Source organism: Gastrolobium bilobum, unplaced genomic scaffold, assembly GCF_033153095.1.
Source record: "Gastrolobium bilobum isolate Gb01-03AN ecotype WA unplaced genomic scaffold, APGP_CSIRO_Gbil_v1 utg33850, whole genome shotgun sequence".
Classification (NCBI taxonomy): domain Eukaryota; kingdom Viridiplantae; phylum Streptophyta; class Magnoliopsida; order Fabales; family Fabaceae; genus Gastrolobium; species Gastrolobium bilobum.
The window spans coordinates 27,611-53,677 of NW_026899874.1; the positions used below are offsets into that span (position 1 = coordinate 27,611).

Consider the following 26,067-nt stretch of genomic DNA (forward strand, 5'->3'; position numbering starts at 1 on the left):
GAAAAAGAAAATCATAACCATTCAAAAGTGAATCAATTAATATAAGGAAATAAATAAACAAAACGACATAGTTTTGGGATGGCCGAAGATAAACTTATCTCAAGTTACCGGAGAAACGTTTTTCCCATATATATATATATATATAGGGGGGGGGGGAAGAGAGGGAGAGGGTGTTACATTTTTAATATATTTATATCGTTTTTATAATTACTAATGCTCCCTCGAACCTCTGGGCTTGGCTCCGCCAATGGAGCAATTATAAATGCATTAAATATACAGTTCATGACTTGGGGATGCTTCCTGATTATGGATTTGTTAATTCTAAGTTTCTGTTGTCCTCAACATTATTGTCATCGTCCTGGATGTATAAACCAGTGGGATGTGACGCTTCCAGAGAAAATACTCTCTTGAAAAATTCATATGAAGCAAAGAACAGTGATCCTTGAGACATGTACATAATCAACCGTGGCATCAACCCCCTGATAGCAGACATCCAAAAGAAAATATCATGATGCAGACAGAATGTATAGCATTGTCTCTTTCATACGTTTTCTTCTGATATAAATGATAATGGCTAGACTAAGAAAATAATACCTGTACAGACCCTTCAAACCTTCACTCTTGCTAATTTTGTAAAGAGCATGAAGCACGCTATCATATTGATTTCTAGATCCAGGAATCTGCAGTGCACTCAGCTTTTATCAGAAACATAAATTAAGAATATAATAATATACATCGACCAAAATTAATAATAATAATAATATACATGTTATATTTATTTTTTTCAAAATATTATTAAAAAATAACATATCATCGAAATCAGATAACAATTATTGATACCAAATACATTGGAGCAGTTTCAGAAACCTAGTGTCAAGAAAGGTTGTCTGCAACACCTAGTAACATGGCTAAACCATATTCTGCATCACTGTTAGTAGTTATAATTTATACAACTGAAGAGCTGGTTTATTACAAACCTGTGTCTGTAATCTAGTCTTGATCACATCAAATGGAGTTGTGAATAAAGCAGCAGTAGATCCAGCTAATCCTCCACATACTAACTACAGAAAATGTAAAATCATCATAGTCACGTCCGTCGTAGTGAGACAAAAAATGATGGTTAAGAAAGAGCAAGGAATAAACACTAACAGTCTGAAACATGTTAGGTTGAATGCTAGATGGCATCACTTGCTTCATGCTTTCGTACGTGTAAAACTACAATAAGTCACAGACAAAAGTCATAGATAAAACCTCAGTTTCTGAAGAACTTAGGAAAGCAATCACAGAAGAATATTAACAGAGGGAGTTTGACAATAAAGCATCAACAATCATAAGAGACTTCCTCTACATTAAAATTAAGAGATGAAAATTTCCAGGGTCGAAGTTGGGAGCCAACATTGAAAATAATGAATCTTTAGCATGAGTGACTTTTGAACAAACACCACCAATTCCTCATGCAAACAGCCCCTCCCACATTGTTGTCAAAAAATCTATTTGTTTAAGCTACTTCAATATAAACATGCATTGAATGTCGAAAACACCTACTAACCTTGATAATTGAATGTGGAACATTCCGGCACAGTACAGCTCCCCAGCCTGCATACAGGGAGGGAAAACCACCGTTTCTGATAATTCCAATCAATCCCTCCCTGCACAGAGATATTCATAAGATGCGTGGCAAAGTAAAATACAATTACAAAGGTCTTGCATGAGAAAATATTCATGTGGAAGTGGGAAGCCATGGGCTTACTCAGACATAATACGGATCTCTCAAGATGATGTAATTATTTGAGACTACCAAAATACACATAGAAAGGAAATACTCAAAATCTACTAGATCTTCAGAAACAACGAACACAAATTTCAATGATTGAATACAATTCACGACAAACACATAAATCCAGGCATACTCAAAGCAAGCAGTTTAGTACTTTATGTCGTGACAGGTACAGATGATACAAAGAAATGAGACATACCAGCAGTTGCGATAATGAGACCCAACTTGCATCTGCTGCTTTACTCGCTCGCTAGGAGTAAAAATGAAAGAGGTGGCAATGCTTGCACAACCACCTCCCACACAATGGGCAAAAGAATAATACTCCTGCACCAAAAGATGGTTGAAACCTCATTTATACAAATAAGCATTAAAATTATAATACGACCCTGGCTCATTTTAGATATCTACCACTACAATGTTGACAGTGATGTTTAACTTGCATAGTTTCTCTCACCTAGGTGGCACCATATGTAGAAATAAAGAAATCACTAAAAAATAAATAAACAAACAAACAAACAAACACAAGATAGCAGAGATAACCAATTTCAAATGACTCCACTTAGACGACTAGAATATAGAGAAAGACAAGCTACCTTAGGAAGATAAGGAAGCAAAGCTGCTTTAACTGACTCATAGGTGAAAGTATAAACTGCAGAAATTGGAGCTGAACATGCAATGTTTGTAGTAATTCCACGATATAGTCCAGGCAAACCTGAAATCAGTCCATCAACTCTATGAAGAATCCATCTAGTAGAGGATTTAATTCAAAAGGGAAAGTGATCTAAACGAAACACGAAATGTAAGGTACACAGATATATAGCAAGAAGAAGATTTCTCTTAAAAACCAACCTCTATCAGAAACAATTGATTTGCCAATGTAAAAGAGGGACCTCTGTTCAGCATGACATGATTGAATGACTGTCTTTATTGTGTCAATGGGATGCAGACATAGGCTGACACATATACCAGCCAATGCCCCAGAAACAGCATGTTCTTGCTTGGCAAGGGAATAACCAGGCTTTTGATGGGTTGTGGAAAAGATCTGTACCTTAGGTTCATCATCAGTTACATCTGAGAACTGTCTTCTTTGGATTTCCATCAATTCATTATTATCAATCTCATGTTGGCACTGCACAGAAGTGCTATTACAGGTGGATGAAGAGTTAATATGATAGTCCGCATTGACACTAGAAGATAGGGTATGACAAGCACCAACATCTGTGTCAGAATAAGGTACAGGTTGAATAACATAGTCTGAACACAGAGGGCTAACTTTTCTTGTGTCCAGAATCACATCATTAGATAATGGTCGACCTTCATGTACAATTAAATCAGGGCCGCACACATCACTCTCATTAGCCAAAGCAGGGGTGCTTGTATCTATTGAAAAGCAGCCCCCAGCCTCAGGAGAATTAGTTTTCAGGTTCTCAGGCTCAGTAACCTTTGCATGATAGTTTAGTCCCTTATGAGCATTTCCTGAATTGTTATCACTTGCCTGCAAAAATCTCTGGAATAAAGAATGAACAAATTTTTGGCTTTCATTAGAAGACTCAAGGGCTAACATCTGTTTTACCTTGGGAAAATCCATTTTTTCCTGCACTATCTGTGAACCATATCCAGTATCCCCCATATTAACAGGATAGTAAGTAGTGTAATTTGAAGTATATACCAAGCCATTCCTTTTCTCATCAATGCTATCCAAAATTTTCTCTTTTGGGAATCCTTTATCATCTCGGTTCACCTTTTCCTTCGAGAGTAAAAATGAAAGTGGGCGACTTGCAGAATCCCATATCTGGCCTATTGCAGAGATGAGCTGAGGTGTGCTCAGTATCTCACGGGACTTCAGTTGAGATCTTTCGTAGCATTGTTTATTCTCTTTATTGGAAAGAGAAGGCGAATAATCTACACAAGAAAGATCAGCCTCAAAGGGTGCCCCCTTATGTTGATTCCCTCTATATTTGATTGAATGTTGATCATTTTTAGGTGATTTACTGCATCCAGACATATTCTCAATCCTTTTCTATATCTCCTTCAAGAAGCAGATAGCCTGAAAATGTCTGGAGTCTGGACAGAAAAGGCCTGGAAATGAAACAGATTGCGACGTGAATTGCAAAGTAATTAACTGTCAATTGCATAAACACTTAATTTCTTGTATTGTACTCTCTCAACAAAGAGACAGAACCCATTACTCAGGATTGACCGACCAAGTTGCAATTTTGGACTGTTCCCACAATATATCAATCAAATATGTATCGAATTGAACCCCTAAATAGTCTAACTCCTCATCCTCACCCACTCCTCAAAAAATAAAAAATAAAAAATAAAAACTATTGTGACATTGAAAACTGTCATTCAATCAAGCATATGATATACACATTGAACTGGAGAGAGAATTAAAAAAACAACAGTATTTACCTGTTAAATCCTTCTCATTTGTGTGATATAGAAATGAATAGAGTGGCACCCGAATCAAAATTGGCCACATCAAGTGAGCTAAACGAAAGAGGTCCTCTGCAGAAAAAAGAAGAAGACAGACACAAAGTCAAGACACTGAATTTGTCCGAAAAAAATAGTCAGAGACAGTGCAACACAAAAAAAGACTAAAGTTGAAGTTCGATGTTGATTAACAAGGGAAACCTTGATGAAAGCGTTAGTTGATTACAAGCTCTGAAATTCATGTCTTGAGGTAAAGAGGTGACGAAGAGGTTAAGAGGGTTTAAGAAGCTGGAGCAGAATTTATAATTGAGCCAAATTAAATGTTAATTTTTTTAAATAATTTTAGGGTTTAGTGTGCGACGTTACAAAGTTGTGTCTTTTAGTAACTTACACAAAGTATGATAGGTCATATTTTATATAAATTCAAAAAGTTACTTTTTTTTCACTTTATATGTCATCGATGTGACTGGAGAGAAAAAAAAAACTTTTTATATTTACACAAAGTATGACAGATCATACTTGATGTAAATCACCTAAGCTTGTGGCTTTTAAAATAATACTTCTTTTTCCCATAATTTTAATATACTTTTATTTAAATTTTACTTGAAATAATTATTGAGTTTATAATTTTAAAACTTTAAAATATTTTTTATTATATCTGAATATTTTATCTGAATTTAAAAATACCCATATTTGAGTAAGTTTAATTGCACTCTGTATATAGGTATTGGTTTCTAATAAGATTCAAATTTCGATGGTAGCTCAGTTGGGTGTGAGAGCATATATTCAATCCTAGTCTTAATCCCGTCATTCGCCTCAAATCGAACTAATCGTGAAGTGGTGAATCGATTGGAATATCTCCAACAACAACAACAAAAATCTAGCATTTTTGTAACAAGTATTCAATTATTGCTTACCTATTGGCAAAAATTTAGCTTTATATTAAAAATTTTAAATTTATTTACTCACTTAGTGTTTGTTTCTAGTTTCCTAAGATATTCTTCAGCCGACAATCGAAGACTAATACTTTCGAAGTGGGAGATCACGATAAATGGATAAACCTTACCCAACAAAGCTTTTTTTCATATATACTGCCAGAAATCAAATCCCTATTAATTTGCTTAGAGAACTCAGTTATCTACCAACTTTGCTAAGCTTTGTTGGTCAATTATAGTTTTTTCATAAGAAATTTAAAAAAATTGAAATTTGTATAAAATATTAATACAAAATACATAACACCACATATAAGTTATATATATATATATATAGCAGGAGATTACCAAATTTTCTTGCACGTAGAGGCAAGCTGAGTCCCACTAGTTTTTGTAAAAAAAAATAAAAAAATTAGGCACGTTTTACGAGCTGAGAGTGACATGATATAAACAATTTACTGCAATAGAAAAATACATTTTGCCATATATATAACCAACAAAATACATAACAACAAAATAAATATTATGAAAAATTAAAGCAAGCTGTGTGTCTGAGCCCGGGTTCGAACCGGGGACCTCTAGTGTGTGAGACTAGCGTGATAACCAACTACACCACCCAGACCACATGATTCGATTTGGAAAACCTGCAAGTGACTAAATTTCTTTTGTTTCGACAGAGTATCATTCTTAGTTTGTTATCATCTGTGAGTGCAAACCATTGGTTAGCCTATTCCTTTTTTTTTTATCTTAACATCGCCCCAAAACAATTGTAAACCCTTTTTCAACGAGCATAGGGATGAAGTCATGGTTAATCATTGAAGCTCTTTATTTGTGTTTATGAATTACGAACGTTCGGGTATATTTTAAGACCAGATTGCAACAATCAGGACTACGCATTCAGAATATCAAATATACTAATTTAAGTGATTCGATATTTGTTAAAAGATGAGGGTTGTTACCCTCCCCCGGGCCCCTTTTTCAAATGGTTATGTTCTATTCACTTCTAGATTGTGATTTTAATTGTTCCAACGTGAAGTTTCAAAATGAGAGGTTTTAATGTTGGATGATTTGTGACCATTCTCACTTTTCTGCTACATATACATTATCGCAGAAAGGATTACTGAAAGGAAAGTTGTAAAAGCAACAGATTTGGTAGTATGGCAGAAAAGACCATAATATGCTTACATACAAACTAGTTACAAGCCAGAGTTTGCAATAGCCTCATTCAATAACAGATTGCAGCTGAAATGAGCTATAACCCTTGAGCATCATAATAAAATTAGCACCTAACATGAATAAAAAGTTCCTACCAGCTATCACTACTAGCACTCTACAGCATCGAAGTGGCATCCTAACTATTGCCATCGTTTGAGAGGCTTCACCGAAGAAGAGCTACTGGCTGTGGGTTTTCTAACACCTACATGTAAAACAAGAAATAAGAAGCAGAAAAATCAAAGGAGACTGGGTCCCAAAAGTGAGAGCAAATTATTTAAATTTTGGAGACATAACAGAATAAAAGGGGTAAGTTAACTGGATATACATACTTGACAAAACCTTCGAGGAGCTTCTGTTCAATGATAGCCTAGATGGTCTCTGCAGTTTTGGCTGGACTTGCGGAGCTTTGGGAATTTTGGATGGCATAATGGCCCTGAATTCAAAATCAAACACAAGTTGATATCAGATCTGATTTCAATATAGATGGCTTGGTAACAAGTGCTACGCAAATAACTAGCGTTTGGAATGAAATAGAATAGACTTGAAAAACTTTAAAGAGAGAGAACTCACTTTTCCGTGCTCTCAGCTGGAAGGTTGTCGGCTGTTCTCTTGTTAGCTGTTGGTGTGGTCTCGTCTGCCTTCTCAAGTTCAGGGAAAAGAGTGTATTCCACAATACTGCTGATTGAACCATCAGTTTCTGTTCCCATTGAAAGACCACCATCAGATATGTCACTTAATCTCTCCTCCGAATCTGCATCTCCAAATCTTAAGAGTTCAACATCCTCATTGACATTTTGACTGATATCTTCTCTAGCTAATTTCAACCGTAGGGAACTGGACTTGTTCCTGAAATCATCCATTGATTGATGAGAACCGGCTTCTGAATGCTTATCACTATACTCTGAGCAGTTATCCACGTCAGAAGCTGCTTTTTCATTGACTCCAAAGCTCCTTGTTCCGGAAAGTCTCACCCTATGTCGGGGAGTCCCTATGGAATGTCTCCTTGGAGATGATGACCCATGCCTTCGTGAGATCATACCAAGCTTTGAACCATTGTGATTAGCCTTGAGCAACTGCAACTGCTCAATCTCTTCATCCTTCCTAGCAATTGCATCCTTGAGAGATGCCAACTGCAAGAACGATACACGTCAGTGTGCACTCGTATATGATATTGCAATATCAGTTTAAGCCAACTGGTTTCATTTCATAAGTATCAATGGATCATTGGGCCACAAACAATTCAACTGGCTACAAGATAAAGCTGAAAAAGTGTATGTTATGGTGACACCTTTGCCGTGGCATTTCACCATGGTCTGCTTCCTAAGCCATAAATAAACTCATTAAATGGAAAGATTTTAAATTTTTTCAGTTTTATTTTCCATAGTAGTTAATTGAGCCATAATAGCACCGTGAGCCGCGTCGTATGGGCATTGTGGTGCCTTGCTGCAAGAAACCGCGCCATGCTGCACCAGAATGCAATAACGGCCATTGCGATCGCATTTGTGGCCAAATCGCAACCATATTGTTGTCGTAAGGCAAAATGTCAATTTTGTCCTAAATTTAAATATGCAATAGAGACTTTTTAAGGGTTTTTTAGTCTTTCTCTGTCAATTCTGCTATCTCTGCCTTTAAAAAATGTTTCTTTTTGTCATTGATTCTGTCATATATCTATTCCGCTATTTCCACAACCCGCTATAGCACTATAGCATTTTTCGGGGTTGGCCGCGACATGCCGCAATCCGCATTTGATAACTTTGTTATTTTCCCTACCTACATAACTTCCTCATCCAAACTAACTAACAAAGTGTAATTGGATTTAGTGCTTCATAAACCATAAGCACCCACAGATGCATGCTTCCCAATCAAAACAAAGTGCAATTTTGAATTTAGTGCTTCATTAGCCATATGTGCAGGTGCATTAGCTACTGCAAGAGCGATGGGGCATAAGTGTCAAAGAAAAAATATAAAAAAATCTGGTGCTTTGCTGATAACTTGACACTGACATCACTTCCATGGGTTCCATCAACTAAAACACCTTGTAAAATGCAATCAAAAATAGAATTAACCTGCTCCATAAGTTCTCTCACATCCCTTCCCTCTTTGTTGCTACGAGCAGCGCCTAACTCAACACCAGAAACCCTCTCAGCAAACTTCAAGGTGCTTATAGTTTCAGAATATGAAGCAACATCAGGATTAAGCTGTACAAACATAAGGGTTTTCGCTTGACCACCTAGAAAATACAAGAAAAAAAGCTATTACCATTTAGTAAGCCATGACTACAATATGCTAAAATCATTACACAAAATAATGAAACCAGATATACAAAAACTGCAATGTTTACCTAACGAACTCTGAAGAAGTTGAGTCAATTTACTATTTCTATACGGCACATGTGGACTCTTTTGCGCTAGAGCAAATATCACATCTCCAAGTGCGGATAGCGATTTATTTATATGTTGAGCCTCCTTAAGCCTATCTCCAGTTGCTTCAGAACGATCCACTCTTTCACTTCCTGCAAGATCTACAAGATGCAGACATCCACGCAACATAGTGTTGGCCTTCAAATCCGTTCCACGAACATGAACAGAGAGAACACTATCACATGATTATAAAAATAAAATGAGTTTTGTGTCTTCACAATTGGAAAATTGACATAAAAGATAATCATAAAACTGAGTAGTTACGCAACCTGTGTGATCTGCTACTTCTTTCATTTAAGGCCGTGGCACTAGTTGCCCGATTCATCAACCCAGTATTCATCAAATCAAGGACATCTGTCATTGAAGTCACTGAATACATACTTGCATCAGGAACAGCCAACCCATTTGGTTGGGCAGTATTCCAAATCCCAAGTGTGTGAAAGTCAAGGAAACAATACTTGGTATATTTTTCATTGAAAACAAAAGTAAATGAATGGTAGACAATGTTGTGTCTATATATAATGATGATAACATACATGATAGCAAATAAAGAAGCATGAATCAAATAAATAATATTATATGTTAAATCTCTGATCCATGTGTGTTTACATGCATAGTTTTATGTCAATACATAAATGAATAAGCATGGAAGCTTAAGTATGAATATAAAGAGTTGCATAACTTTTAATAAGCATGGGAATATTTGTTAAAAAAAGTAAAAGGATATCTCTTTTGTGGACCATTGCTTGATAGTAAATCACGAACTTGTTCGTTATAAATTTCAACCATTTGAACTCCAACTTCATAAACAATAGAGCTTCTCCTACTTTGGGAGAAATGGAAAAGATCATGAAGTGCCCGATAGTTGACTCCCCAATCTGATTTTGTTGATTGGGAAGGTCCACTCTAGAAGAAAAATAATTGCTAAGTAAATGTTTGAACCATATATGCACTCACAATGCAAATGAAGTATCAAAACATACAAAATGCATACCATCGTATACGTCTTTCCTGAGCCAGTTTGACCATAAGCAAATATACAAACATTGTACCCATCAAGAACAGAACGAATTAGAGGTTGAGTGTCCATGAATACTTCCTCTACAAAAAAAAACATTGATGTATAAGTTGAACATTTTTGTAAATTCCAACAACCCATAACATGCAAAAATAATAAAAATTGTGAAATAGAAAAGAAAAAAAAACAGTACCTTGACTTGATGCTTGACCAAAAACCTTATTAAATTTAAAAAGCTTGCGACTTTCTTTTCCTTGTTTAAGAGGATTGCTAATAACTAATTCTCCATCATCACCAACAAACTCAATTGTTGTATGGTTTTGACTTTGTCCCTGAAGAAATGGTCTAATTCGACAATATACCCTGATATTTCCTATTCATTAATGATTTAGAACGAAAGGAATGAAGAAATCAGGTCAGCAAACAGGCAAGGCTCACAAGTGGCACAACTCTAATATAAGAACTATATAAACATACCTTTCAAATCTTGAACTTCATTATACAATTTCCGATTTTCTGCTAGAACTACATGATAATTTTCAGCAGCCTCAGCTAGACCTTTGAGCTTGGTTCCTATATATGCACATCTTGTAAATGCATATAATCCATAATAAAACAAATAATCAATGATAAATCATGAAAAGATTTAAACATTTTATCCTACCAAAGTACTTGAATTCCTCTAAGTAGCTTCTTTTTGTTTTTATCACTTCATTTTTGACAGACTTCATTGCAGCTCTCAATTCCTACAGAGAATCAAGTTATATGGTATAGCATAAGAAAGAAATTGGCAACATTATGCCAACAGCAAACAAAGAAGCAAACCTGGAAAGCTCCAAATTGGTAATTGACAAAACTTTGATAAGTATGCTCTTTATTCTTCCAATTCAAAGATCTGGATTCTGAAAATGCCTCCAGTTCCTTCACTTGCTTCCTTGCATTAGCAAGATGACGCTTAAGTTCCTCTATCCTTTTCTCATATTCAGCTTTGGATTCAGTTGCTTGCAATTCTAATTGCGAAACATGTTCTTCATGTGTTCTTTTGGCCATTTCCATTTCCTGCTTCAGTGAAGAAAGTTCAATTTCATTACGAACTTTGTCTTTCTTTAATCGAGAAAAATCCTGCTCTTCAAGTTTCTTCTTCTCCTCAAATTTGGTTTGTTCACGCTGCAAAGCAAACTAAAGAACAAATGAGTGTAGCAAGTTAGTAGCCAACAGAAATCACGTTGGAACTTGGAAAATTGGAAAAATTACATGTTTTGCAATTTTTAAAAGTTAAAAATACATTTAAAAATAAATTAAATCATTTTCATTTTCCACAATGGTAACATGGAAAACCTCCTTAACCGATATGCATTTCATTATATATAAAGGTAATAATCACTCATAAGCATTTTTAATTGCATAACATATTGATAGACAAAAGGCAAGCCTGGAGCAGTGATAAAGCTACTCTTTTGTGACTAAAAGATCATGGGTTCGAATCTAGAGAATAACCTCTTTGCAAAAAATACAAGTGTAAGGTTGCATACTAGAATTTCCCTCACCCCAGCTTTCGCAAAAACAGGTTTTATGGGGAGTGGTTTTTATAACATATTGGTAGACAAGTTTACATAAAACTAATCCTATGTCTGATCAATGGACTCCCCTTGCTACATTGGAGAAAAGCAATATAAGTGGCACTCTTATCATTTTAAACTTTTTAGCATGATAATTATTAGTTATTCACCCAAATCAAGAACATTACTGTATGATGCTGCATAAATGAGCCAAGCCAACCACTTAGTCTTCTTGAATGCAAAAAGTTTAAGCAATGGTAATAATGACAAAGAAAATAACAAGAGTAAATTTAACAGAACCAAGGATCTATATTGATAGTTTGTTCCATAATATTGAACTCAAAGATAGGGGGTTTGGCACCTTCAATTGCTGAACCCAACCTGTAACAACCTGGAGAAAGGGGAAACCACTTTAAAATTAAATTAGCAATACAATAATAATATAGAAAGACAGTAAGGCAAGCCCCCAGATCCATCAAAATACCTCATTCTCTTCTGTCGTCCCTACTGCCAGAGTTTCAAGTGCATTTATTCTTGATTGGTACTTTCCCTCACGAGCCTTGAAAAGATTGTTTTGCTTCAGGTATGCAACATGGTAAAATGGTCATTCTTCAAGAAAAAACTGAAAAACCAATACTGTTTAGGAAAACATACATAAAAAAATGTCAATTTTACATTTTTCAAGCCTTCTGCTTGATTTGAAACGCGCAACTCAATTACTTGCAGAATTTTCCTCAACAGGCATGCGGCACGCTGAGCCTAGAAACATATAAATAAATGGGAAATTGAATTACTGCTCTACGCAATCAAATTTAATTTTGCAAGAATAAGAAAATAAGTATTAGTGTTATGCATTATTTATTGCACAAGTATTTAATCCACTTACTTGAGGTACATCTCCATTCTTCCTTTCAAAGATATCGCTTAGGATCCTATTTCCTATGCAAAAAAGTGACTGAGTTGAGGCACTCTGCAGAAAAAAGATTTCACTAATATATTAAGGTCACATATGAGCTAACAGCAAGAACTCAAGTGCATAATACACATAAAAGAATTATTTAATAGTACGAGCAAGAAGGAAGGGAAACACTAATAGAGACAAATAAATTAAATATCTTATTGACTTACATCCAAACTGTTTGATTTTAATAATTCATTAAGTTTAGCATCTAAAAGATCCACATGCAATCCTCGCTTCAACTGGAACGGTTCATTAGACTTTAATCCAGTATGATCTATAGAAGCAATTCCATCTGGAAAAAGAAAACAGAAGCATAATATAACAAATAAAAATGTTTGGATAAGAATAGAAAGAGCATAATCAAAAAACAACCAAGCCTTATCCCATTAGGTGGGGTCAGTTACATAGATCACATGGTGCCCTTGGACTCAACAAAAATTTGAATTTTTCAATAAATCTATTTAGCGCAAGGCATTTTTTAATGGATCATAATACCTGATACAACAGAACCATCAACTGCGTATTGGAATTTTGAAGCATCCTTGAGGAAACTATCAGTTTCCTCTAGGGATGTTAGATCCGACTCATCCCACCTCTTTCTAGACCAACTTTGGATATTTTCTCGTGCAGCATTAAAAGCAAAATGAGTTTTCAAAATCTCAAGGCACTGCAACACAGGAGCCATGGATCCCTGCATATATTCTCAGAGCACAGAATTAAATAATTAGAACAAAACTTACAAAGTGTGGTAAAGAAAAAACGGAATTCCAGTATCAGGTTTGGACAGTTCCATCTAATTTATTTTATTAGTCACAGTCCAGCATAAAGCTAGTACAAAGCAGAGTACTGGTTTCATCATCCAAGAAAGAAAATCAACTGAAGTTATTTCCAAAAGCACAACCATAAATAGTAGACATAGCAATCAAATTATTCAGTGGTTCTCCTTCATTGTGTAACGGAAATGTACAGACATATTAGGCGCTTATCTAGCCAACCCTTCAGTCAAGCACACCAAAGAGAGCCAAAGACATAACCCAGCATGTTCTCAAATTACATTTCACGTAAGGAACTTCTTATACCTGCTCCAGGTCTGACAATTCAAATCCAGACAATCCCAACTCATCCAAAGCCAGCAGAAACCTTTTAACACTCACTGGCTCATTCAATGAACCACTTCCCTGAAGTTAAAAATGCACTCCTTAGAAGAAAGAGGACAAAAATAAATAATCTCTAACTTAATGTCAGCACAATTAGAAAATAAAGAACACTAATGTATGCATACTCATAAAAAAACAAAAAGAAGCAGTATATAAGTATATAACGCAATGAAAAATAGTAAAAAATAATCCTCTAACCTCCACTGAACCAGGAACCAGCTTGTCCAAAATGCTGCATAATACAGATCCATCCCTCAACAATAACCTCAAATCCTCCTCTGAAGTTTCTAAAGGCAAATTAAAGTTAGGAAGCACAGCATTCATCCACTTCACCACAGATGCAAGTTGGTTACCTGAAACCATATCAAAATCTAGTGTCCTAGAGAGGGTGAATAAGGAATACAAAAAAAAAACATCTTAAAAGACAGAAGCCAGTAGTTATGTTACCTTCAACTATGCCTCCTAAAGCTTCTCTTCGGTTAACACCACCCCAAGGAAACCCATTTAAGCTGCCAGTTCCCCCATTCCCCCGCCCCTCCTGTTCCCACTGCATGCTCGTTTTCGATACTCCTTGCCCCTTTGATTATGTTCACGACAATTTTATCTAGAAGATGCCTAACAACAATTACTTCTCAGTAAAATAACAATTAAAAAATAGGAGCCAAAATTTCTTGTTAAACTAAGCTACATTAAACAATACAGTATTAGTGCAGTAGAATAACGAGATTAAAAGTTGTCATGTCATGGTTCAAACGATTTTGTCAGGAACAAAAACAAAAGTGCAATTTAAGGGAAGCAAATGAAGAAAAAACAAATTAATAAAAATAAATAATAAAAAAATAAAATTCAAAATCGCAGCTACATTATTAGCTAGCTGACACGTATGATTATTAATCGATTAATTAATTAATTAATCACTTAACGAACGAACCAAAAACAATAGAAAACAAAGAGAAAGGGAAGCAGATCGGCGCGAACCTAACCTTGGAGAAGCAATGTAGGAAGAAGGTGAGAGAGGAGAAGCCACGCTTTGAAAGGAAGAGATCAAATCGAACCAATGAATGAAGAACAAGTTGGCGCGGAACGGAAAGTAGATGTCTCCTCGAAATTGCAATGCGAAATGGAACGACGCCGTTACGGATGGATCGGAATTGGAGGAAGATTTTCTGTTTGGAGAAGAAAAGGAAGAAGAACAGAAATTAGGTGCGAGATTTGAGAGTGTGAGAGAGAGAGAGAGAGAGGTTGAAGAGTTAAGCAATGTTAAATCAAATGGGCCTTTTCCTTTGTTTGTTACGTTGTTTTCAAATGAAAAGCGTTCAGGAACATGGAAAATTTTAGATAAAAAATAGTAAACAGTAAATTGAATTGGATTAGAAGCCAAATAAAGAAACTTGAATCTCTTTTTAAGTTATTTTAACTGCTTCTTTGTAAAATAACAATATAGCACCCTTTTTGTTTCGATTTTGTGATTTGGACACTAGCTAGCGAATTCTCGAATGGTATTCCCGCCGGCCTCTTTAAATAATAATGTGAAGTGAATATCTCAATTCGACATTAGCCATAAGATTGACGAAAACCCCAAGGTTCGAACGCGGTATTGTTTTAATGAGATTGACGAAAAAGGACATAGCCCTTAAGATGTTAACAAATGTGTCCGATCGCGTTTGATTTCTTGGAAATTTGATGACGGTGTACGTAAAATGAATGACCCCTCTCTTGAAGGTAACAAGTATTTTTTATTTTATTTTTTAAATAAAGAGCGGCTAAGCCCCAGAAACAGAAAGAAATTACAAATCAGAAACTAACAAACTAGACATATTTCTAGCATCAGCAACTATAAGTTCCATCAACTGAGGAAGAGGATCTTTAAAAATCTTGAAATGGAGATTATTAGTCTGCCCAGCTTTAGCTAACCAATGAGCACATTTGTTGTTTTCTCTCTTGGTATGAACAAGATGAATAGTCCAATCTGCTTTTAACCATAATCTCAATTTGCTAGTGACTTGAGAGTCCCTAGGATCTTCATGTTGCTCCAATAACATCTGGATGGCTTAGATAGAATCACATTCTAGCTCTATTCTTTTTAATCCTGTACCCCAAAGCAGTTCCAAACCTTTCAGTAATCCCCATAATTCTGCATCAAGAAGATTGCAGGAACCTAAATTACAATAGAAGCTTCCCAAAAAGGATCCATTGTGATCTCTTAATTAATATACCACCACAACTAGCTTTTTTCATGCCACTAGTATTTTAATTACCTATTGTTAATTTTATAGTTTTTTTTTATGTTTGTTAATGATGAAATTATTCAAATGCTTGATTTCTGAAGTATACCAATTATTTATGGTTAAGCCACCTTATGAATATCATAGTTTTTAAAATTTAATTTATTTTATATTTAAAAATAATAAACAAATTTACGGAATGGCTCTTGAAAAATAGAAATTTAAAAAATAATCATTACCAAATATGTACCCACTACTGATTTCTTGCCTTTCACTGGATGTAAAAATATAAATTGTCTTTCTTTCCCAAAAAAAATATGAATTTTTAAATGACATAGAGTTATGTAATTTTAAGTGAAAAAAAACACACATAATAAAAATTATGAGAGAAAAAATGAGTATTTTTTTAATTTAAATTATAAATAAATAATTATTAAGATGTGTCTTTCTTTTACAAGATGACATAACTATATATTTTATAAAAGAAGAAATACTTTTCAAAAAAATATATATATAAATTGTCCAGACATGATCACATATCAAATCAAAATAAACCACAATAAAATAAAACAAAAATGTGATAGCCTAGGGACCCATTGTCTTAACTCTTAACCTTCGTTTTTAGGCATAAACCCGAAGGTTCGAATGAGGTATTAATGTGTTCGATTGCGTGTGGTTTCTTGGAAAATTGATGATGGTTTACATAAAATGACCCCTCTCTTGAAGGTAACAAGTATTTCAATAAATTAATTACATATTGTTAATTTTATAGCTTTTTTAAGAAAAAATACTTTTCATTTTAAAAAATACAAACTTATATCATTTTAAGTAAAACTACTGTATTTTTGTGATTTTTTACCTTATCTTTCATATCATTTCTCTCTCCTAATTTTGTAAATGAGAAAAAAGATAAAAAGCCACCAAAACATATACTTGTATCATTTTGGTGGCTTAAAATGATATAAGTATGTCTTTTGATGGCTTTTTACCTTCTAATAACATTAGTATGTGTTTTGGTAACTTTTTACTTTATCTCTCATTTCATTTTCTCTCTCCTTCGAATTTTGTGAATGAAAAAAAATGTAAAAAACCACCACAACATAATAATTTCACTTAAAATGATATAAATTCGTATTTTTTTTTTAATCTACTCAACCGGTTCATCCATATAACTAATTCAATTCGAACTATATAAAGTGGGCAGCTGTCTGAGACCAATTTTTCTATATCCACATCAGGCCCACACATTTCATCAGGTTGGACATCCGGGCTGGAGGACGAATGGACCACCATCAGTTGCTCGAGATCGTCGTCCCCAACAGCGTCCTCTGGTGAGGCAATCAACAAAAGGAATTGACGTTTGCATTTGTGAGTGGGGTGATACTTATCGTCACAGTTGTAACAAAGGCCCTTATCGCGCCGGATCTGGAGTTCTGCGGGAGAGAGTCGTTTGATGGCAGGTTTGGTGAAGGGTTGAGGTGGGAGTGGTGTGGCATTATAGACGGTGGAAGTAACGATTGGTGAACGAGGGTTACCAAAAGTTGATGAATGAGAACCAGTGTAGGGTTTGGAACGAAAGTGCGTGCGTTGATCGTTGAGTTTGTCCTCCTGTAAACGGGCCAAACCAATTGCCTGAGCAAGGGACATGGGTTGAAGGGCCTGAACCTCCCGACGAATCTCAGATTTGAGACCGAAAATAAAACAGCTCAAGAGGTAAGGTTGGGGAAGGCCAATACATCGATTAGCAAGGGATTCAAATTGGGCCTGATATTCGCGAACAGTGGCTGTCTGAAGCAGTTTCATCAAGTCACCGCGTGGGTCTTCATACTGTGACGGAGCAAAGCGAAGCTCTAAAGCCTGAAGTAGCTGAGGCTAGTTGGCGATTTGACCGCTGGCATGCATCCACTGGTACCAATTCAATGCCTCGCCTTCCATGTAAAAGGAAGCAATCTGAGGGCGTTGTTCCTCCGGTGTACCGTGAAATTCGAAAAATTGGGTGATCTTAAAGATCCAACCCAATGCATTGGAACCGTCGAAGCGAGGAACCTCGAGCTTGAGAGTGGCGGTCTTGATTTCGGCTGGTTGTAGGGGTGGTGGTGGGCCGGAAGAAGAACTTGTCGTGGCAGTGGTGGGGCACGAGTTTCGAGGACAGTAACCTTGTGAACGATGGCCTGCATGTCTTGCTGAAGCGTCAATTGGGACTGTAAGAGCTGGGCTAAAGTGTTTTCGATGGAATCTGGGTGTGAAGGAGGGATAACCATGGTGGTGGTTACTCAATGAAAGCGCCAATGAAAGGTAGGACTTCTCTTAACAGCACAATATTAGTAAGAAAAACAAAGGAATTACAACAATATATTGAAACAGAACGATAATCCTCCTTCGAGGGGAGGTACCTCCTTAACCACAAGGGTTTTCTATAACTTCTGATACCTTCATTTACTCCTGGAAGGGAACTTTATACACAATGCAAAACAGAAAAGATGCAAATGACTAAACGGTTGAGGCACACCAACAAGTGTTGCCCCTACACCTTATGCAACAGAATTCTTAACCCCTCTCTAACAGAATCCTCACACACACGTCCCTTATCCCTGAGTCACATGGTAACTAATTAATTGACCAAATAGTCCCTCGTCCATTTGGGTTTGGTCTTGCACCTCTTGGACCATTTAACCTTTGGGCTGGTATGTTCTGATGCTAATTCTTCTTCTGGTTCCTCATATGTATGGGCTTCCTCCCTTGCTAGATGGGCTTGGTTCATATCACTGTCTGAGACCAATTTTTCTATTCACATGGTTAGAACAGGAGACCACTATTGGGTTCTTTAAAATAACTAACATTTAACCCCTTTTTTTTAATGTTTGTAAATTTCTTAATTTTTATGACGAAATTACCTAAATGTTTGTCTCTTGCTTAATGGTGTTTGGACCTTGGTATCACTATATTCTCTCTTTTTTTTTTATTTTTTTTATTTTCCATTATCTTTAACACTTTTTATTTTGCTTGATGTAATATAATTATAATTTTTTAATATTTTAATATCAAAACGACATCGTTTTGGAAGTAAATGCAGATAACTTATCTGTAGAAACATTTTTCTGATATATATGTATATATATATATATATATATATATTCCAATATCTTTTCTATTTTTGAATATAAAAAGTACAAGAATTCCTATAAAAAATATGATGTATATGAATCATTTCTCAGAATATAATATTAATATAATGTTGGATCAATATGCAATTTAAAGCATCTCTTTTTATAGGAATTTAATATTGACATTAGGACCAATACTATGTGACTTTTTTTTAGTTAATGTGATTTCCTTTATTTTGCCACGTCTAGCTATAATTTGTCTGTGAAATTTTTCAAAGCCCCGCTTCCAATAATTATTGTTCTCCAAATGTATTATTTTTACTAGTCATAATAAAATAGACTTTTCCACCATTTTAATTTTTAGATTCAGAAATTATTTTGAGTAAAGTTCTTTTTGGGTTCTTAACAAAAAAATATGGTCCTCACTTTCATTCCTTACAACAAAAAGTATTTATATTAGTAATTTTTCAGGGACTAAATTAAGTTTCTATTGAATTTTTGAAGTACCACAATTTTCAAAGAACTGAAATTGTAAAAAGACTAAAAGTTAATATTTTTTTTGTAAGAGACAGAAGTAAGAATCGTGTTTTTGTTTTTTTGTTAGGAATCAAAAAGGATTTTACTCTATTATTTTTGTTGAACAAAATTCTAAACCTAAAATAAGAATAAAATTTCTGAGGGCTTATTAACAACATTAAAGGTAGAATTGAATAGAAAAAGATCACAGGAGGTAATTGATAAAAGAAAGTATAGAGATGTAACTAATAAAAACGAACTTTTCTTAAAAAATAATAATAATGTAAAATTACTGAAAACCCTGACTTGTACCGGAGGCGAGGTATTAGAATAAGGATTGAGGACAATCCTTCCGATCAAAATCTTCGTCTCTGCGAGTCGCAATTATAACTAACTATTAGCTGTTTGTGGTTTGTTGGATCAAATGGGTGACAGAGAAAGAGAAACAGAAACAGATAGAGAAAGAGAAAGCGAAACCCCAATTTCAGTATCGTCGGATGGCAGCACGGCCTTCAATAATGAGAGAGAAATTATGAGAGCGATTGAGGTTGTGGAGAGAGATTCTTTGGCCATCGCAGAGAGCTTCACTTCTCTGTTCGCGTCACTCCGGTTGGCACTCTCACAAGCTACTTCCACCTCACTCCATCACATCCACTGCTTCACCGATGCTACCGGTCGCCTTCAGGAATCTGGTTCTCAACTGCATCTCTATTCTCAGCTACACTTCTAACCTATTCCAATTACTTTATTAACCTTGTATTTGTGTTTTGCAGTGCTTGATGCAGCAACAAAAGGGAACCGCTATATCAATTCATGTCTCAGGTATTATCTTTATGTTGTTTTATGATATTTATTATTATTTATGCAACATATAGTCAATTTTAATTTTATTTCTCTTTTTGCAACATGATTTTTTCTGGAACTTTTTGGGTTGGAGATAGATATAACTTTATTTCATGTTGCACCGGAAAATACTAAATTCTAAGTTTGTTGCTGTTTATAGTCAAGTTATAGTATCATGTTGAAGTTGGCTAGTTCCTAACCCACCCTTTTTTTCTTGAGGGGGTGCAGATTGAATGAGGAGATGAAGAGTATTGATGGCCTAGCGTCCCAACTGTATCCAAAATCCAAATTGCTTTAATATTTGCTAGCTAATTTATTTTACCTTTTTCTTCATGCATCTTGATAGGCTAAACATTCATCTCACACATATATATATATATATATATATATATATATATATAGAAGGATCCGTTTATAATTTTTTTTACAAATTGCACTAAGTATGACCAGTCATACATTCTTGATTAAAATATGACCGGTCATACTTAGTGTAGTTTGTAAACAAAAAATTTGTAAATATAACATTTCCCGTATATATATATATATATATATATATATATCTATATATATATATTTGTGTAATGTAGTGTTGTTTCTATTATTCTGGGAGGTTTATATATTCTCTTTTTCTGCTCGAGACTTTCTTAGGAACACTTTGGAATGTTAGATAGTCCTTCTTTTTCTGCCTGATTTAATCCTAGTTTTCAATGGAATCTCCTTAATGGTTTGAAGAAAAATCCTAAGAAGGCACGTTGATGCTCTGGATTCTGCTGTTAACAAGCTTGTTCATCTCTCCTGACACCTGGGATTTAGTCACTATGGCAAGCTCATGAATGAAGAAGTTGTGAAGTTTATTTATCCATATATTTTGTCATTTCATGGATTGTGCTAAGATAGCGAAGCGCAAACAAAGCAACATAAATTTGGGAGGTAATATAGGCGTCAGAGAACTGGCGAAGTGTACTTTTGTTTTCAGTGAACACAAGGGTTTAAGAGTTTACTGATTGTTCCCTGCGTTACTGTGTGTATGTTACAAGAATTTCCTAGCAGACAGTGTGGTTGAAGTTTTAGGTGTTGGTGATTTATGTCCATGCCTTTGTCATGAATCCTGATAGCTGGTGCTGTTAATAGTTGTTTGGATACAGAGCTCTAGGAATAAATTACTTAAAGAAGCATATTTTTGATAGTATCTTTTGGTGCTTTTTGTTCTGAAACGATTGTTTTAAAACACAATATGCTTCTTGTTAAGAAAGCCTACACCCATCTTGCTAAAAGATTGGGTGAGATATCCTGCATCCACCTTTTTTTTTTCGTATGATGCCACATTTTCAAAAAAAGAAAGAAAGATGGATAATGCCTGGCGTGTGTATATAGACCTTGTGACCAACTAATCCTGGATGCTGTGTTGCTGGCAAATATGAAAATGATAAATTCGAGTCAAGGCTAGTGAAAATATGGAGTGATAGGAAAGCATGGTTGCTGATGTGCCAAAGAATCAAAGATTGTATTGTATCAGATGGGAGCTGATAAAAGACATTCTCAGAGGAAGCTTCATGAGCTGAGCTTTTCGAATTTTATTTTATTTTTTGGAATAAAAACAAGTGGTTGGATTTCATCTACAAGGCAACTTAAGCAATTCTACATATAACGTGCTCGTGCTTCGAAACTGCCCCCAAAAGCTCTGGCTCACGCAGATACCCAAAATCCACAAAAAATCATGGGTGTTTCGTCTCTGTTTCCATTAAAAATCTAATAATCTTGCTTCTTCTTCTCTAAGCATCTGCCCCTAAATACGCAGTCATCTCTTTTCCATTCTAATACTAGGTTTTCCTTCTACATTTTCATCCCTCGCTTCTGCTATATTCTATAGGTAATTTCATGTCTTTATACTCCCGACACAGTACAACTATGAATCCTAGTTCTTGTAATCTGTCTTCCTTTATATTTTTTGAGTTTTGCGAATTGGGTTGTGAATTTGATTGGGGTTTTCGGCTTCAGGTTTGAGACTTCAAGTTTGAGTTGTGAACTCGTTCTTTACTATTTTTTTTCAATGCCCTTGCTGTTGAAACTTCTTGTGCTGTAACTGTTAAAAGTTTATGATTTTCATCTGGCTATCATCTATAGGAAGTTGACTTTTATTATTATTATTATTATTAATTTTTTTATTTTTTATTTTTTGAGAAAATCGAGCTTCCTGTTACTCAAGTTTGCTGTCATGATAGGGGATAGCACTGTCGTCTCCTGCTTTTCTTTTCTTCCAAAATTCCAGTGCAAATGTCCTTCATAAAACAGTTAGAAGTTAGGACAGTCATCAATTTTAAAATCTGGGATTTCTATATATGTCTAAACTCAGGTGCTGTTAACAGAGTTCTTATCAAAGAATAAAATCATTATAATTTTCTGCGAATAATAGAAATGTGTTTCGAGCGTAAAATTATGTTGGGGGTTGCTGGGCTGGGACCGAGATTCCATATGGTGTTTGTTTAAAGTATAGATTAAGCCACATGCATAGAATTCAACTGAATATTTTATGAACACATTTCCATAATCTTAATATTGTCGTTTCTCATTATTTACTACGAGCTCTGTTGTCTAGTACCTGGTGTATGCGTCTATTCTTTACAATAAACTGATGGAGCTAATTTCCTTTCCTTATTTTTGGAGGCCTAAATTATCATAATTTTCTGAAGAATTTAAATTCTTTGTTAATTTCAATTGCAATCGCTTCTTCCTTGGATATGTCACTTGCTTATGGGAACAGGACGTGACAGAAGCTTCCCGTGTGCCAGGTAGTACTCTTACTGGTGGAAGAATGACTGATTCTGCTAAACGACTAAAATATGCAATTTTTTAAATGATCTCATTTTCAAATATAATAGTGAGTTTCACACTCTATTCATAAGAGATTAGTCTAATATGTAACTAATTTCATAACAGTTGCACATGAAAGGTGTGAGCAACTGATCGAATGAAACTAGTCACAACTAAATTGTAATTAATTTTTTTCAAAATTAATTTCGAACCTTTTTAATTTGCAACACGTGAAAGTTCTCAGAAATAAAATTCAATACTCATTGCATTAGATTGATATTATATCTGAAAATAATATTATATGAGCAATTTTTTAAAAAATTACATCAAAAGAATTATCCATGCATGTACTTAATGATGCATGTACTTAATGATGCATGTTATCACAATTGAGCAGAGACTTCTCTATGTATATATTTCTGTGTTCACCTGTTGTGTAATTTAATGGATGTTTGTTGTGAAAAAAGATTAACTTAAAATTCTGCAAAACTTCTTTTAAAATCATTCATTTCTCATAAACAGAATAAACATTATTTTGGATTGTGTGCTGAAATTAGCAGTGTTGCGGGCTTCGACGAGGTTGCAGTGGGTAAGGAACTTGTTTAGCTCTTCAAATGACTCCAAAGAAATTGACAAGTCTTGTTTTAGGTGTCATTCTTGCTTTTCTTAATTATTTCATGTTGTTTTCTTTTAGAAAGATGTCATATCCTCTGCATAAACTTAGCTATATATTTTAATGACACTTCTTCTTTGATAAAAAAGAAACAGCATCTTTTAATTAGTACAGGCCTTTTGAGCAAGAACAAGAAGGGTGTTAAAAATGTCCACATGTAGGCCATAAACTAATCTTTCACGGCACAAGAAGCAAATGACTAATAGAAACCATTATATATTGGTCGTCAAATGTCTTAGGATCTCTTTGAAATGGGCACGTCACATGTTTAGTCCATTACTTGAGCAAATTTAAATAAAGTCTACACCATTTTCAGAAGTTTCACTGCTACAAAACTGGAACCAGAGCTGTATTTCATTGAATAACTTTGGTATATGATCAGAGATACATACTGATATCATTTCAGAAATAGATATATACAACTATATAAGAAGAAAGCAAAATAAGTACAGCACAGGGGGTCGGATCTCACTTCCACAACCCACTTCAAAACATATAAGTATGGAGGCTGATTACACTTGCAGCTCAAATTCACATCATCCTTTCTACTTTCTATCCCCTACTAACCTCTTAATCTATCATAAAATACACCTCAGTACTGTATGAGCCCTAGAATTCACTTTTGTGTTGAGAGATATGCAGATGAATGCATCATGGTTTGAATCTTAATTTTCTACAGCATAGCTAATTTTTTGAGATAAGGTTTTCCTCCATCTGCTCAGGCAATTGTTTTTCTCTCTATAAACGAACTTATTACCATAATCAAAAGAAGATGGAAGTAATGCTATTATATTAAATTTGTATCTAAACCTGAATGAAACTATATCTTACTATTGATACCTTCGGACAATGCAAGTCATTTTCTTTTTAGCATATAATGCTTTTTTTTTTTTTTTTGATAACAGCATATAATGCTTTAGGGTAGAACATACTTAATCGAATGTTAACTTCATTTAAGCAACAAAACCAGAATTTTATTTAATAAAAGAATTTACCAAAAAAATATATTAATCTGTCATGCCAAGCATGCAAGATGTTATTCCGTGTGGCGCCTTGCAAGACACCAAATGAAATAACGCCTATAATATTTTAAAAAAAATTATTAACCCTCGCACCGAATTTAGAAGAGGTCATGGTGCATTCTGTCACATAAGCACGAAGTTTGTTGATGGGGCCTTGTTACATTCGAGATAAATCTTTGTTGTGTGGCTTGTCCTCCTTCACTATTGGGACATCTAGATCACTTTACCAAAGGGAAAGCAATAGCCTTCTCGTAGCATTCTATGGTAAAATCTCAATTGCTTGATTGAGATCCACTGCCCAAGATTGTGATACAGAGCACTGATGCGCAAGATCCTCAAGAATGACGAGAACTTGTTTAAATTGAAGGTGGGGTTGATTGTTAAATGTTAGCCTTTGTCCCATATCAAAATAGACGATTATTATGCCGAATCAATAAATTAAATATGGATTATATAACTATTATGTCACGTGACTAAATTTTTTTTCCTGCAAACACAGATTTGGATGGGGTCTATTGATTTTTTTTGTTCTCCTTCTTGCTTCCACTTAAAAGTGAAAAAAAAAAACAGTGAACCCCATCCAAATCTGTTTGCAAGAAAAAAAAAATTGGTCATGTGACATGATAGTTATATAACCCATTAAATATCACTATTAACCCGTATCCATCATTAATACTTAATCACCATAAGCCCATCAATACCCAAAAAATTCCGAGAATGGGCTAGAATGAAAATAATGGTGAACTGAAAATGATGTTTATTGATTCGGCAAAACAAAATAGTTTATGGCATAGGCAGGCCTTTTCCCAGTCTGCTTCAACGGGGACACGAAGGCTAACATTAAAATCTCACATCCAATTTAAACAAGTTCTTATTCTTTCAAAGCATCTTGTGCACCAGTTCTCCGTTTATCTCACAACCTTTGTGAGTAACCAGGGAATCGAAATCACAGGGAAGGTATTCACACTGCCCTAACCCACGATGACAATGCTGTCCATTTCTCTTTTGCCAAGCGATCCAAATGTCCCAAGAAGATGGAAGACAAGTTGTAATTCTACCCAGAATGCCAACACCACCATGCAAGCAAGCATCGTACTTGTGTACAGAAGTGCCATTATGCCCTTCTCTAGATTTGGCATAATTATTTTATTAAATATTAAAGGCACTATTTCACGTAGTGTCTTGCAACGTACATTGTAAAATAACATCTTACACACCTGGTATTTTTTTTCAATATTTTATGGTAATATTTAAAAAAAAAAAAACATTTTGGTATTGTAACCCAAATGAAGTTAACCTTCATTTACTCATTTACTCATCCTACCCAAAAGCATCATATGCTAATAAGAGAAAGACATAATATCCAAAAACATCAATAGTAAGATGTTAGACCCCAAA

The 26,067-nt window shown here is 34.8% G+C and overlaps 3 protein-coding genes and 1 non-coding gene across 7 annotated transcripts; 1 reads left to right on the forward strand and 3 right to left on the reverse strand.

Moving 5' to 3' along the window:
• Positions 1 to 67: 67 nt before the first annotated feature.
• LOC133294044 (uncharacterized) lies at positions 68 to 17,985 on the reverse strand. 4 transcript variants are annotated; one of them, XM_061492693.1, is made up of 11 exons: positions 4,415 to 4,472; positions 4,193 to 4,288; positions 3,351 to 3,856; positions 2,627 to 3,272; positions 2,371 to 2,489; positions 1,977 to 2,101; positions 1,550 to 1,649; positions 1,150 to 1,215; positions 978 to 1,061; positions 595 to 680; positions 68 to 479 (listed from the first exon to the last, which is right to left on the reverse strand). In XM_061492693.1, the coding sequence occupies exons 3-11, from the start codon at positions 3,780 to 3,782 to the stop codon at positions 305 to 307; spliced, it is 1,833 nt and encodes a 610-aa protein (XP_061348677.1). In that variant the 5' UTR covers positions 3,783 to 3,856; positions 4,193 to 4,288; positions 4,415 to 4,472; the 3' UTR covers positions 68 to 304. The 4 variants fall into 4 exon arrangements, 3 of the variants coding, with proteins under 3 accessions (XP_061348677.1, XP_061348676.1, XP_061348675.1); XM_061492692.1 differs by lacking the exon at positions 4,415 to 4,472 and adding an exon at positions 17,974 to 17,985 and having other exon boundaries at positions 2,627 to 3,856; XM_061492691.1 differs by having other exon boundaries at positions 2,627 to 3,856.
• On the reverse strand, positions 5,694 to 5,767 carry TRNAV-CAC (transfer RNA valine (anticodon CAC)). The gene has a single exon. It is a non-coding gene; the product is annotated as a tRNA-Val (tRNA).
• LOC133294059 (kinesin-like protein KIN-14J) lies at positions 6,314 to 13,941 on the reverse strand. Its single transcript, XM_061492708.1, has 21 exons — positions 13,923 to 13,941; positions 13,674 to 13,846; positions 13,398 to 13,496; positions 12,814 to 13,009; positions 12,486 to 12,610; positions 12,244 to 12,327; positions 12,033 to 12,110; positions 11,842 to 11,934; positions 11,719 to 11,748; positions 10,624 to 10,965; positions 10,463 to 10,544; positions 10,276 to 10,371; positions 9,992 to 10,171; positions 9,775 to 9,881; positions 9,508 to 9,686; positions 9,050 to 9,214; positions 8,702 to 8,955; positions 8,427 to 8,590; positions 6,931 to 7,490; positions 6,690 to 6,793; positions 6,314 to 6,562 (listed from the first exon to the last, which is right to left on the reverse strand). The coding sequence occupies exons 2-21, from the start codon at positions 13,836 to 13,838 to the stop codon at positions 6,501 to 6,503; spliced, it is 3,165 nt and encodes a 1,054-aa protein (XP_061348692.1). The 5' UTR covers positions 13,839 to 13,846; positions 13,923 to 13,941; the 3' UTR covers positions 6,314 to 6,500.
• Positions 17,986 to 19,627: 1,642 nt separating the features above from the next.
• On the forward strand, positions 19,628 to 21,459 carry LOC133294055 (uncharacterized). Its single transcript, XM_061492704.1, has 4 exons — positions 19,628 to 20,012; positions 20,094 to 20,142; positions 20,392 to 20,436; positions 20,896 to 21,459. The coding sequence occupies exons 1-4, from the start codon at positions 19,745 to 19,747 to the stop codon at positions 20,960 to 20,962; spliced, it is 429 nt and encodes a 142-aa protein (XP_061348688.1). The 5' UTR covers positions 19,628 to 19,744; the 3' UTR covers positions 20,963 to 21,459.
• Positions 21,460 to 26,067: the final 4,608 nt, after the last annotated feature.